The sequence below is a fragment of the Gopherus flavomarginatus genome, chromosome 3, assembly GCF_025201925.1.
Source record: "Gopherus flavomarginatus isolate rGopFla2 chromosome 3, rGopFla2.mat.asm, whole genome shotgun sequence".
NCBI lineage: Eukaryota > Metazoa > Chordata > Testudines > Testudinidae > Gopherus > Gopherus flavomarginatus.
Window position 1 is genome coordinate 200526920 of NC_066619.1, and position 14799 is coordinate 200541718.

The 14799-nt window shown below is 37.4% G+C and overlaps 1 protein-coding gene across 5 annotated transcripts in view; it reads right to left on the reverse strand.

Moving 5' to 3' along the window:
• LRBA (LPS responsive beige-like anchor protein) overlaps positions 1–14799 on the reverse strand; it is a 590754-nt gene that overhangs the window by 160175 nt on the left and 415780 nt on the right. For all 5 annotated transcript variants that reach the window (XM_050946210.1, XM_050946208.1, XM_050946209.1 and 2 more), the window contains one exon: positions 611–751. In XM_050946210.1, the coding sequence (XP_050802167.1) occupies positions 611–751 (141 nt within the window). The remainder of the gene's footprint in view (positions 1–610; positions 752–14799) is intronic.

Sequence of the window (14799 nt, forward strand, 5' to 3'; positions counted from 1 at the left end):
ATGCTTGCACCGTTCTAACAAGCTTTAATTAATGGTGTGCTGCTAATGCTTTCCCAAAGAAATTACTTTCTAGAAGATAAATCACCTCTCAATTTTACAGAAACATGCACTGTTTAACCAATATAGTATCAATACGTTGCATCCACAATGTTACCTGCATATATATTGCAACATCATTTAAAACAAATACGACAATGTACAATCTTATGAGCATATTAAGACATCTCATTTTAACTTTTAGGGATGAAAATCAAATACATTCATAAGAATTTACAATTTTTCAGAGTACACGCCAATGAAAAAATCATCTGAGGAAGAGAAGTTAAGCCTATTTAATGTAATACAATGTGGTCTACTTGAAAAGCCTATTTTAAAGAAAAAAGAGCTTTTATATTGATTTGAGAAGGCTACTCCATAAAAATTAAAACACAATGTTCAGAGTTTGGAACAGATTTTATCCTTGGAAACTGAAACAAGTTGCTGATAATCAATTACTTCAAAATCTCAGTTGCCTTATATTCTGTTGGGTTTTAATTTGCTCATGGTTTCTGATTATTTGTTGCTTTCATTATTATTTAAAAGTAAATGTATTTTTAACGACTGTACTTACAATTCTCAACAACCAAGTGAGTGCAAAACTTGCAGTTGAGTAATGAGTGCCATAGTGAAACTTTGGAACCTGATCATCTTCCCATGATTCATATCGCTCTGCGAAGAATGCTGCTCTCTTTGGGTTTAGAGCACCAATAGGCTAAAACAAAGGAGACAATCACTACATTATAATCATTACCAGTTTTCAGTGTTTTTGCAAAGAGAATTATTAGCATGCATGCAAATACGTTGTCTAGGTTTTTTGTTTTTTTCTTGTTTGTTTTTTGCAAAAGCAGACAGAGATGGTATATGGATGAAGACAGATGTGGATCTCAGACTTGGATAACATATATACACAGGTGATGGAAGAAGCTGTTACGTTCCACCAGTACAGTCTAATTTCAATTGAACACTGATCATCACTAACAAGCATTTCACAGCAGAAAATATTACATGAAGTGGGTCCTAGCTGTGTGATGTTTGTGACTGTTGAATGAATTGTGAGCAACAGTTAAAAACATGGGTTTGGACGTTCATGTTTTAGGAAAGGTGTCAGGTTGATCAACAGTGAGAGGGAATGGCAACAGTGTAGCTGGAATGTTGATATTAGTACTAGTGTTTGATTTTTTTGTTTGGTTTCTTGCTGTTGGCGCTGTTTTATTTTGCTTTTTTTTATGATAACCAATCCCAAGATAAATTATGCCTAAAGAATAAAATATGTCTGCATGTAATGCAGGAAAATGAGAAAGAATTAATGAGAGAAATTAGTGAATCAGACAAATTATATCAGAAAGTATTGATACCAAAAATCAAACTAAATTAATTAAACATGCAAAATTATCAAAAGACTTATCACATTTTTATAAACGATGCTAAACTGGGATTAAATTAATGTAAAATACAAAGTTTTGGTATACATGCCATCTGTTTCTTCAATGGGATTATTCCTATATCAGGATTCAGTGGTCTTTTAATAGTTTCATATGTATAATACTTTAAAAGGTCTGAAATATTTTGGTACATATGGGCAATATTTGATACATTTCTATAATTGATATAGAATAGTGTTTTCTTATACCACTAGATTAAACGGTGCACATATAAACAGATATGCCTTGTTATAACTATAGAATACACCTGCAGAAAAAATATTTTCACATTTATCATCTTACTAAAATAAAATTAACAGATATACTTAACAATACACACAAGATGAGACAAACATTCAAGGTAAAGCTTCTAGGCAAAAGTGACAATCAATAATCCAGCTCTGAGTCAATGAAAACAGAGGTTTCCTTTGGTCATATGTAAAAAAATAATTTATAATCTAAGTAAAAAAAAAAGAATATCCATTGCTGTATTTATAACTTTGGAAATATTTGTATTATCTGATTACTTACTATCAAAGTATGTTTACTTGCAGATGGCATCTGATACACTATATCAACTGCAAGTAGTTTCTCTTCTAGATAACAGATCAAACAAGGATTTAAGATCTAATCTTACTTAAAGCAGTTTTCACTTTGCAATTGGATAAAGAAAACATCTTAGGTTGATTACCATTTTTGCAGTTCACTAATTTGAAATGTAACCCCTTTAAAGGAGTGATTGTGATAGAAAAGGATTTTATCTGATTTAGCAAATGTATTCCAGGGAAGAATGAAACTGACTCCAAGAACTACCTTTTTTGTTACAGAACCATTTTGGAATCTCCATCTGTACAGATTTTCCCTAAAGACTCAGCTATGCTGGAGGGGGAAAAAAGGAGAACTAAGATCATTTGTAAAAAAACCGGTATGAATTAAAAATAGAATCAGAGCTGTATCTGTATAGTACTGTAGCATTTTAAGTATTCACTTAAATTGCTCCTATTTTTATTACCCTGCAAATGAGTATACCTCAAATCAATAGTTATAGAATTACATTCCTTGAATATAAAGCTAAAACCAATTAGGATTGATTTCATTCTCTTTTGAAAAAATGGTATCATGCAGAGATCCATACAGCTAAAATCCACAGTATTGACTCTCACTATTATTGTTACAGTTGGTTTCTTAAGTCTGCAACAGGACAACCATCAAGACATGCCACATTTATTTTCAAGCAAATAAAAAAAAGTCCCCAAACGACAGAAAGCTTAGGAGGAAAAAAACAAACAAAAAAAAAACCCCAACGAACCACAGAGCTGCGCACTGACAATGATACACTATCAGCTTACTCAGAGAAGTTACAGTGGGAATACACACATTGAATTATACATTACACGAATGCACTGATTTATTGTGGTAATAACATCCACCTCATTAAAAGATTCTGCTTTGCTGCAGTCGGAGAGCTACATATTGTTTACTGCTATAAATTAATGGCAGTGCACAAAACACTGTGGAACCCCTCTAACAATAGATCTGTAATGACAGTGCTGTATATCACAGCTTCCTCAGCAGCTTCATAATAAAATGGAGACAATGTATTGGTCTAATACATTCTACCATGCTGGCCCATATTTTTCTGACAACTGATTTAGCAGAAGAGATGATTCAACAATGCTATAAAGTGCTGTAAACCGTTAACTAAGCTTGAGCCATACTGGAAATCATTGTATAGTGGCTATTCAAAAATCCTTCCCAAAGCTGAATTTGATTAAAAATGTTAATCCAAATTTCTTAGTAATGCATATATTTGGAAATTAATAGGTAACCATTGTTAACTACTGAGGTTGGGGATGAGGGCTGATTCTTCTTCCTGATGGCAAAAAGAGGTAATCCACACAAAGCTATGTAAATGTATTTATAGAAAAGATGGGAGCAGAGTTGCTCACTAGCCAACATGGTTTCTTTCCGGCTACAAAATCGGAGAAAAATGACAAACTGAAAGCTATCGCCTTCATCCTCAGTAATTCCATTCTTTGTTGCTGCAGATGGAATGGAAGAAGTAGATCTTAGTCTGTAGATTAAATGATCAGATACTCCTATTAGTGTATGAAGAGAAACAAAAATATGGTAAGTTTGTTTTTGTTCTGCTTATTTTAAAAGAGCTAACGATCTTGTGCTCAGTCAGAGGTACATAAAAAAGCTACAGATGAGAGAACATGGAGATTCCAATCTTTCCAGGAATATTAAACTTTTAAAGTGTTCTTGGTGTAGCAGTATTTTTTTAAACATACTTTTTAGTCTAGAATTGACTATAGCAAATCCCAGTCTTTGGACCACTTTAAATGTCCTTCCTTTAAAAGGGACTAAAGCAGATTTGGACTGTTGAAAAACAATCAATTACAATGTGCTGATATTTGGTGATTTTGCTAATTTAAAATATGCCTTGGCACTATGGTGTGTTGCTCTATTCATTAGTTATGAATCTTCTGTTGATTTTACTGCTTTACATGCTGTACTTATGAGAGCAGTTGCACATCTTGCCTGCATTTTCAGGTACAGAAGCCCTGTCTCAGAGTCAAAGCCCATTGTCAGAATGCCATTTGTACACTTCTCTCATCTAGACAAATATGACTTTTCACAGTGTCTATCACATAAGCACCCATCAGGTGCACCCTCTTCCTGGCCCTCTGAATTGGAGCTTTTTTCTGATCTATTCCATTAATAGTTTTTCTAGTTCTTCTATTATTTGGTTCACAACATGTTATTCATGTTGAAACTATCTTTTTCATTTATTTCTGCTCTTGATGTCTCCATCTGTTATGTCAGAACCCTCTAACAAGAACTATCTGTCTTATTTTATATATTTTGGATGGTTGTGAAGATTTTATTTTTTGTAATACATTTCTGTAGTACCAGCTGGAAAACTTTTTGGTCTCCTCATAATGCTTTCTCTGTCTGTAAGCACTATCATTGTCCTTGAAGCTAAACATTTGTCACCCCTTTACAACTGTGTCCTCAAAGTCTTGTAACTCCTGTTTTCCTTAAGAGTATTCTGAAGAACATTTTCTTGTCTTCCTGTTTTTCTTAATCTCAACGTCTGATTTTCATTAATAAATGTTCAGTCACTGCTTACTTGTTTGTTACTTCCTACATTGGTTCCATGGGCGTACTCAATGTCATAACCTATTAGGTTTTCATTTTCTTTATTGAAGATTTTAGCATCACTCCTACAGATTACACAACTTCTAATGAATAAGCTTTTTTCTAAGAATATTTGACCTATATTCTTACTGGTCAGTTAGAGCCTCTCTCCCATTTCACACTTATTCTGAGTTTGCAAAATGGCATGAAACATCATGAATGGTAGGGGGGCAAGGACAACGGAGACAGAAAGGGCCATAACTTTATCAACATACTCAAAAACGTAACAAAGGATAATTCTTGAAAGGAAAAGACTCATTTCTGCTTTGCAGACCTCTTTGGTCCCAGATAGACCCGCTACAGAACTTGTCATAGGTGATGGGCGTTAAATAATGATAGCCCTTCCTTATGGCATCCCCACTACTAAAGGATCATTGTCTCTACCCATTCAAACCTCTGACCCACAATGTGCTCCTGCTATAATGGCTAGGATGTTTTAGCCTCTAAGTGTTGTGTTTCTCAGGATATAACCTACCAAAGTTGTATCTGAATTGAAGAGGCAGGAAAAAAAATATGAAGACAGTAAGCACAACAACATACGTTTCTTTTAAAGTTACATACTTAGGCTAGAAATACTTTGGCAGTAATAAAATATATACAGTAATAAAAAATTAAACAGCATTATTTAAAACAACAAAATCTGATCCTGAACTTGCTTATCCTCTTGATTTTTTCATCTTTTTCTGCCTGATCTTACCCACTAGCTGAAGTTTTGTAAATCTAATTGTTTGCTCTGTTGAGTCATGCTTCTCAGCATATTTGCTAAGTATGATCTTTGTTCTTCCTAGGATTTATTTTCAAGAACACTTATCTGGTTTTCATTATTGAGGTTTTTCAATAACTTGTGTTTGATCAAATGCAAATCTTCAGGAAAGGTATCCAGTCTTGATTTGAAGACATCATAGAATCATAGAGGATATGGGTTGGAAGAGACCTTAGGAGGTCGTCTAGTCCAATCCCCTGCTCAAAGCAGGACCAACACCAACTAAATCATCCCAGCCAGGGCGTGGTCAAGACGGGCCTTAAAAACCTCTAAGGATGGAGATTTCACCACCTACCTAGGTAACCCATTCCAGTGCTTCCCTATCCTCCTAGTGTTTCCTAATATCCAACCTAGTCTTCCCCCACTGCAACTTGAGACCATTGCTCCATGTTCTGTCATCGGCCACCACTGGCAACAGCCAAGCTCCATCCTCTTCGGAATCCCTCTTCAGGTAGTTGAAGGCTGCTATTAAATCCCCGCTCACTCTTCTCTTCTCCAGACTAAACAAGCCCAGTTCCCTCAGCCTCTCCTCGTAAGTCATGTGCCCCAGCCCCCTAATCAATTTCATGCCCTTGGCTGGACTCTCTCCAATTTGCCCACATCCTTTCTGTAGTGGGGGAGGGGCCCAAAACTGGATGCAATACTCCAGATGTGGCCTCTCCAGTGCCGAATAGAGGGGAATAATCACTTTCCTCGATCTGCATCAAGAGACGAAGAATTCACACTTCCTTTGGTAGTTTGTTCCAGTGGTTAATCATCCTTCCTGTTAAAAATGTGTGCCTCATTTCCCATTTGAACTTGACAGGCTTCAGCTTCCAGCCATTGGTTCTTGTTATGCCTTTCTCTGTTAAATTAAGTAGTACCCAATATTTTCTCTCATTATGGTATTTATACACTGTGATCAAGTCACCTCTCAGTCTTCTTTTTCATAAACTAAACAGATTGAGCACTACATCTCTCACTGTAAGGCACGTTCTCTAGCCCTTGAGTCACTTTTGTGGTTCTGTTCTGCATTTATCCTAATTTTTCAACATATTTTTTTAAATGTAGATGCCAGAAGTGTGCACAGTATTCTAGTATTTGCCTCACCAGTGTGGTATACAAAGGTAAGATCACCTCTATTCCTATTCACTACTCCCCTATTTACGCATTGAAGGATTGCATTAGCCCTTTTTGTCACAGCATCACACTGGAAGCTCATCTTGAGTTGCTTGTCCCCTACAGCCAAATGCATTTTGTTTGAATGGGCCAGCTTACCAATCACTCCAGACTAGTCTCTGACTGCCCTGTTTTCATCCTTATTTACCATTCTGCCAATCGTGGTCATCCACAAATTTTATCAGCAGTGATTTCCTATTTAGTTCTTAACATTATTCTATACAGTCTGAGTCACAATGGCTGTGAATACTCCCAATTTATACTTTAAGCCCTAGAGCAGGCTGGCAGTGCTTAATAGCATTATTAGTTCCATCAGCTGTTAGGGAGCTAGTAAGGATGTTGGGTTTGAATAACTCTAGGATTCTCTGTTGGAATTGTCCCATGATTAGCATAACAAGTGAGTGTACTCAAATTATTTTATCTTAGAGTGTGGCTCTCTTGTAATTGTGCTGCCTCCTTTGCCAATCACTGGAGATGTACCTTTAACATCTGACACCAATCAAGTGAGTATCCATTTGACATTTGTTCACATTCCATCTACTTAAACTTCTTCCCCTGTGACAAAGGCATACCATTATGCACATGATCACAGATATAACAGATGGTTTTGAATAAAGGTATCTCAAAGAATTATCTGGTATCTAGCACTGCAGTCCAACAGTGTGTGTGTGTGTGTGTGTGTGTGTGTGTGTGTGTGTGTGTGTGTGTGTGTGTGTGTGTGTGTGTGTGTGTGTGTGTGTGTGTGTGTGTGACATAGACAATAATGAAAGTAATTCTTGAAGGTAACAGTTAAACATTAAGTACAGCTGATATTACAATCATTTCCAAAATATAAACAGGTTTCATATGCAAGTGAGAATAAGTATCATCTACAAAATATATATATCAAAGCTCACCATACTAAAACAGTTCACAAAGAGAATGAAGAAAAAAATACCATATCACATAAATGGTCACTGAAACCACACAGGATCTTCCTGTATATGCAAGAATGTGTGTATGCCCAGACATAAAAGCCAGTCAAGGATATTCCTCTACATCAAACTTGCTGTTACTTTGAGATGCAAATTAATTTTTCACTCAAACATTTTTTATTTTACCCTGGCGAAGAGAGACAGATAAATGGCCTCCAGTGGGCTCATTTAAAACTTGTATGCACTGTTTAGGGTGCAGACAACTATTTCTCATCAGCTCCTTCATCTAACTGACAAGAATAACCAACAGACTGATCAGCATTTTTCTCAAATCCAGTCTCTTTGGATATTTTTTCATGTACTGCATATGGATGAAATGGCATAGCACTGTTATCTCAACGTATTCTAAAATTAAATGTAATATAATCTAAAAAATACCAAAGCCACTGAGTTTTAGATCTATCAATATGATTCCTTCAATGAGCTTTGTATCTCTTACAAATACATGTTTGAAGTGACCCTAGGTAGTCCTCAAAATGCATTGGACCATATTATGCCATCAATATTTAAGAAAAACTTGCTTTTCAAATCAATGGGGAAATTTGTTTCACCAATTATGGCACAATATGACCCACTGAGAACATAAAAAGCAACTCAAATGGCAAAGGCAAAATAAGTAAATTATCCTGGACCAACTAAATAAAAAGGTAAATGTAACTGTTTACATATCAGTGACATTATCATTCGCCCACATTGTGTATGTAAACTAATATTAATTGAGATTTTTACTTAAAAGCTAACATATGTTGTTTAGCCAGGTAAAACTATCCACTAATAAAAATGCTCTAAGGGTTGTCTCAAGGTTAAAAAGCTTGAATGTGTCCACATAAAAGTGTTTTTAATTATGCAAAAATACAGATGGTTTAATAAGTCTGAAGTTGATAACTGATCAATAACCTCCAGCTCAAAACAGCAAAATAACCTTTCGTTTAGTGATAGCTAAATTTGCAGTAGGACACTTCTTATCCACCCAGAATATTAAAAGAATGAAAAGAAGAAATCAAGGGGAAAGACTTGTGCATTTTTTCCATCTTCATATTGCCTACAACACTATCGATAATGCACTCCAACATCCTGTAAGGCTTTCACTTCCATCTCCAACAGATACCCAAACGTAATGCATAGCCCAGCTTCAAACTTAGAGTCTAAAATAAAACATTAGCAGTGATCTTGTATACTTTATGTAACTTATATCAACCAAACAGCATGACTGTCTGTCACACATGGCATGCATTTGGGAAATCATTCAGTCTTAATACTGCTGAAGTCACTGCTAAGGTTTGGTTTACCTCAGTGGATCTCTCTCAGAGTAAAGGGAGAAAGGGCGTTACACGTGCCTGGGAATCAGAGGGAGAAATGGTGCTGTTGAAGCCGATCTTGCCTATGTCAAAGTGCTGGAAAAGAGTGTAGAGGCTGTGCTGTGCCTCAATAAATTATTTGATTACATTTTTTCCCTATTTAAAAGTTACTGAAAGTAAATACACCAAGAGTAATCCTCCATGATTAGCAGTGACAACATAACCTGTCAGCCTGAAGGAACCTCCCTGAAGCAACCTTTGTTACCACTCACTTTCCAAAACAGTCCATAGGCCCTCATGGCCTTCCAGAAATTGGATAGAGCCAGGAGCAGTGGAAGGAACACGGAATGTGTACCTTAATTATACCAGCAGATCTGCTTATTGCTCTCCCCGTTTCTTGACAGGATGAAGCATACCTCTCAGCCTTCAAACACGTCAAGGTGGCGTGGCTGTAAATGTGACAGCCACCATCTTGGCCAACACCAGGAATTGAACTAATGACCTCCAGAGCTCCAAGCATGAGTTTTTACACCTTGTGCTAAAAAGCCCATTTTCTCAAGCTGAGAGCTGTAACAGACTTACATCCTCTATGCATGATTAGGCATAGAGTCAAGGGACACAAAGCACACACTGGCCTGTGGGTTACACAAGCAAAATGTGTGACAAATGACTGAAATGTGAAACATGTATTTTGGTTATTCATACCATAATTTAGATCATCACAGTTTTTCAGTACAAAACCTATTTTAAAGTGATGTTCTCACTGTGCTAATCATATCGAAAACTTGGGTACTGATTAGATGCTATGAATCTTAGATACTTCCTGTGGGCCAGATGGATGGTTAAATGGCCATATGCATCCTGCAAGTCAAGAGACATGAACCAGTCTTGAGTCTGAAGAGATGGAATGACAGAGGCAACCATTAGCAGCCTGAATCTGAGGCAGTGTATATATTTTTCAGTTTCCTCAGGTCGAGGACAAACATCCCCTTTCTTATTTGGGATGTGTAAATAACAAATATATATCTCTTCCCCAGGACTCCTGTGGTACCTCTTCTACAGCCCCTAGATGAAGCAATCAGGCCATTTCTCTTCATTATAGTGAGTCCCTGAAGAGAATGGGGAAGGACAGTGGGTGGAGATCATATTTGGAAATAGATAGGGTAGCTGTAGTTGATGATATCTATCGCTCATTTGTCATCTGAAAAGGCCACCCAGGCCTGATGGAAAAGGACAAGGTAATTCTTAAAGGTGGACAAAGGCTCCAAACTGATGGGAGCATTGAATCAAACTGGAGTCAAATCTGCTGCTTCTTAGAGGGAACCAGGTTAGCTGAGGCAGTGGAAGACAGGTACCCCTTTGAATACCTGAGCTTCTTTCTTTGTGGGTATTCTGGTTGTCAGTCTCAGGAGCAGGATGATGTCTCTGCTCTACTGGAGGTGGTACTTGTCAGGTTTCCTATAAGGGGCCAAGGTGTAAATCCTTAAGGACTTCAGCACTTCCCTTGAGTCCTGAAGAAACAGAGTGCTTTCATTTGCTTTCTGGTGGGACAGGTCCTATATGGTGGTATGTACCTCACGTGGTATGCAGATGCCTGCCACATAAATGACTGCCATATCTATTAAGTGAGGAAACAGTATTTGGGAACCAGGACCTAGGAGTTCACCCCCAGGATAAAGTGAAGTTGATAAATATGCTTTGTGCCCTGAAGGGTCCAAATTTATTTTTATCTTTACATGCATCTTTCATAAACTTCAATTTTTCGTGTATTACCAAAACCACCAGAGATCCTGAGTCTCGACTGGCATAAGAGTGTTCAAAGCCCTTTGGGGGGCACCTGATATCTCTTCTCCACTCTTTTCACAGTGGGAGGAAGAGCGGCCAGTGTCTGCCACAATCCTTTAGCCAGTTTCAGGATCCCCTCTTTAATAGAGAAGTCAATACTAGCCAGCATTGTCATGCTCAAGGTAACAAAGAGTTGGCTGAACTTCTCTTTCCAGTGTCTCCACAATGTGCGACAGGAAATCCTGAAATGCTTTAAAGCTACTTATCACCAGTCCCGGGACTGGTGTCGTGTCATATGGCGATAAGGACAATTTCTTGAGTGAAGAGAGACAGATCTCTCTTGCTCCCAGAGGGCCTCTTTGGCTCAACAGTGGCTGGCTTGGTTAATGATGCCACTGTGGAATGGAATCTCCTCCTCTTTATGGAAACGTGGGAGGGAGATCTGCTCCTGGATGTGCACGATGATGGTCCCCAGTAAGGCCTTTATGTCCAAAGTGGCATGACGTATGGATGTTGGCCTGGTTGAGATTAGTGGCACTCATGCCCAATCTGGGACTGAGTTCTGAACGACAGCTACCTGGTGCCCTCCGTGGTGTCACTCTCTGAAGGGATCTCTACTCAATGCTGGCAACTACTTTTTCTCTCTGAATGGTGATGCTGTCAGATGGTGTGACACTGGGGCCATGTCTTCAGCACAGGAAACAATTCTGGAGGTCCCTTGTATCTTTTCTTCTAGAATCCTCTAGTATGTATCCTGGGCCTTTGGTGGGATCCATCATGGTCAGTACCAAGTCCTCCATTCACTGTGCCATTGCTGGGCTGGGCGAGGACTCAGATGATCTGTCCTTCAAGGACTGATGTGTGTCTTCCTTCTGGGATTCCCTTCACATTTGGCTATATTGGGGCTCTATCTCACTCCATGAGTGAGTAAAATCTTTATTTATAGGGACAGGTACTGATTTTACTGCCTGAGATGCTGGCACCACAGCAGTCAGTGCAGGTTCCAGAGCTGAAGCTGTCAATACTAAGGTTTCTGATGCTGCAGACTTCGCAGATGTTGACGTGGTCAGTGTTGAAGTCTTCTTCTTTTCACTGCCCAATCTCAGGTTGTGATGTATGCTCAAAGGAGCACTGGCTGAAGTTGGTTTATTAGGCTTGCCTGAGTAGCGACAGCCATCTCTGTGTCTGAAGTGACCTATATGGAATGCTCTAGCAAATATTGCTTGAGCCAAGCATCCCTGGATTTGCAGAACCTGACAGAGAAGGACTTGCACATGGAGCATCTTCTGGGACGTTGCTCTCCCCTAGGCAGAAGAGAACTTTAAGGGTTTGACATTTGCCATTAGATGTGGTAGTTGTCATGGAGCCCCTTGCACTGCTATACACAAGTGTTCAGTGGAGTAGGAGTCTCAGGTAACTTTTCTTCCCTTTTTCAGGGATGGGAATTGTTCAAATAAATGAACTGTGAAGATGAAGATTTCTTCACAAGTCTCCAAGAAAAGAAGTGGGTTAGGCATTTGCTAGATGTCGAATCTCAATGCCACTGGTTTTAAGAGGGAACGAAGGGAGGGTCACAACCTCTATGCCCTCACTTAGGAACATGAGGAGGCACAGGGCACATGTGCAGCGCTGACTGACACTGATGTTCAAAAGAGTCTGATCTTATGCACATGAGACACAGGTACACCTACAGTGGGATTGACACTAAGAAGCATCAAAGGAGAAATGCCCATTATTGAAGTTTATGCTAGGACAATGGGACAGGTACATTATCCTAGCATAACTCACCAAAAAATCTATTACTTCTAGTCCAAGTATATTTTTCTATCCATTGCTCCCACATACCAATTAAACACCTCAGTTCACTGAATGTGCAAGCTATTTGTTGCTTTTGTACAGTTAGATGGAACAGACGTTATTGTACCCACTGTAAAATACAAACATTGCAGATATCTAAATACGATGATTTATCCCATACTGCATGAAAATGATAAAAAAAAGAGTAAAACATTATGAGGTACACATGCAGCTGAAGTGAAGACAGATGAAGATTCAAGAGAGTTTTAATAATCTTCCTCTAATGAGGTAAATTTATAGTCTTACAAAAGTGGTGTAAAGAAGTTATCAACAGCCCAGCTTACTTGTGTGTTAAGGGTCTTAAACACACTTAGGGTGGATTTTCAACCATAAAAAGTCCTCCTTTCGTATCTCAGAATTTTCCAAGTAGTAGTTATTTCTATATTCTTTCTCTACCCCAAGCCCAGAGGCACATCACAATTTATTGCCTGAATTGAAGGAGGAAAAGGAAAAAATGTACTTTTGGATGATGGAAGTAGTATAGAAGATGGGAATTATTCTGGTATAAAACACTATATGCTACATAAATAAAATATGTACTGCTTATAAGTAAAACATGTAATGTTAATTCCTAACCATAATCACCTCTTAAGGAATAAACACTCCAGTTGGAGCAGGATAACTGACAGGTGGTATGTTGCTGGTATTTGTCAGGAGTATTTGGAACACTGACAGTAATATTAACCACAATCCATTTCAGTTGCTTTGGTTTATCATTGTGTGACTGATGTTAAAAACAATGTCATCAGAAGCTGCTTATATAAAGTGTGGGTTTAACCTATACATTGCAGTTATTTAAATCTGTACTAACTGTGCAGAACTAGTTAATATATAAACAAGGCCGCCACTTAGGTTTGTCGATCAAAGTGATAAACATTTAAAGTTATAATATTTAGGCATGGATATAATAGGTAATAAATATAAACAGTGTACTATACATATTTTAGTGCCAAAAAATCAAACTGTTTTGAACATAAATTCACTGACCGATATATTATTTCACATTTTAAATTACAATTAATTATTTCAATGCATTACTTGATCAGACTAACGCTGTACATTTAATACTGTGGAGGTATAAAACAAAAAAAAGGTAATTAATAACTTGCTGTGGACCAATAAATTTTTTACCATGTACAAGAGGTCCAAAATATTCCTTCATCGGGTAACCTTTGCCCAAAGCTTGCATTTTTATTTGTTTTGATGTTTTAACAAAAATTTCCCTTGTTTATTCTTTTTTTCTGTATCAAAATAACTACAAACATTCTGAAGTTGTATTTGTTAATATCATGTGAATGTTAAATGAAAAGTGTTACCAGAGCCTCATAACTTGAAATATTTTCAAAAGTCTTTTACAGTTTAAAAGTTCATAATAGTAAAAAATAATTTATGCTTTGATTTTTAATCTTCCTTCCCAAAATTAAAAGAATGACATGCAGTGTAAGATCCATAATGTACTGTCTTTACATATTATCTTCCATTACAGCAGTGGTTATTAACAATATGCTGCTGGCTAATGCTGTTCGATCAAGTACTGTGAACCTACCACCAGCGAGAAAGAAAAGGTTCAAAATATAACCTATATGTGGGCCATGCAGCTAGAAAGATCTATACAGCAACCAAGATCTGAATTACTGCATCTGTAACATATAGACGGCATATTCATTCTTGTATCTGTTGCAGAGCACATCAAAAGCACTGGCATTCATCAGAAACAGCACTTAAAATTTAACAGATAAAGAAGTGTTGTCTGATCAACAGCAGTTAAACACTGATAGGTAAGGGAAGATGCATGTTAGGTATATACATACATACACTATCCAAATAGTGAATAGGAGACAACGGCAATAAATCACCACTCAATGGTAAAATGTTACTAAGAATTTAATATGTTGTCTGAAAGTGGACTTGCAACATGAACAAGATTACTTTTACTTTTTCTTTTTTAATTAACACATTACTATCTTCCCTAGATAGCATGTCTATCTGTTTTATTATCCTTTGGGATTATTTTTTTTAAATATTCTCAAATGCTTATGCCAAGGACAGTTAAGAGGTATCTCTCGTACACAAGACCACCATTCCCTTTGGACTTGTATTATTTGGCCATCCAACCAGGAAGAGAATTCTTTGCTTTACCCATGGCTAAAAAAATATTTAGCAATCTTCAACATCACTGTCATCAAAAGTAAACAGACTATACCATCACTCAATGCATAAACAAGAGTGATCCCTAAGAGTGATGGGGGCTAGTATAGTGCCCAGCATAAGTTAGAGCAGCTTTAGGGTTGCTTTAAGCT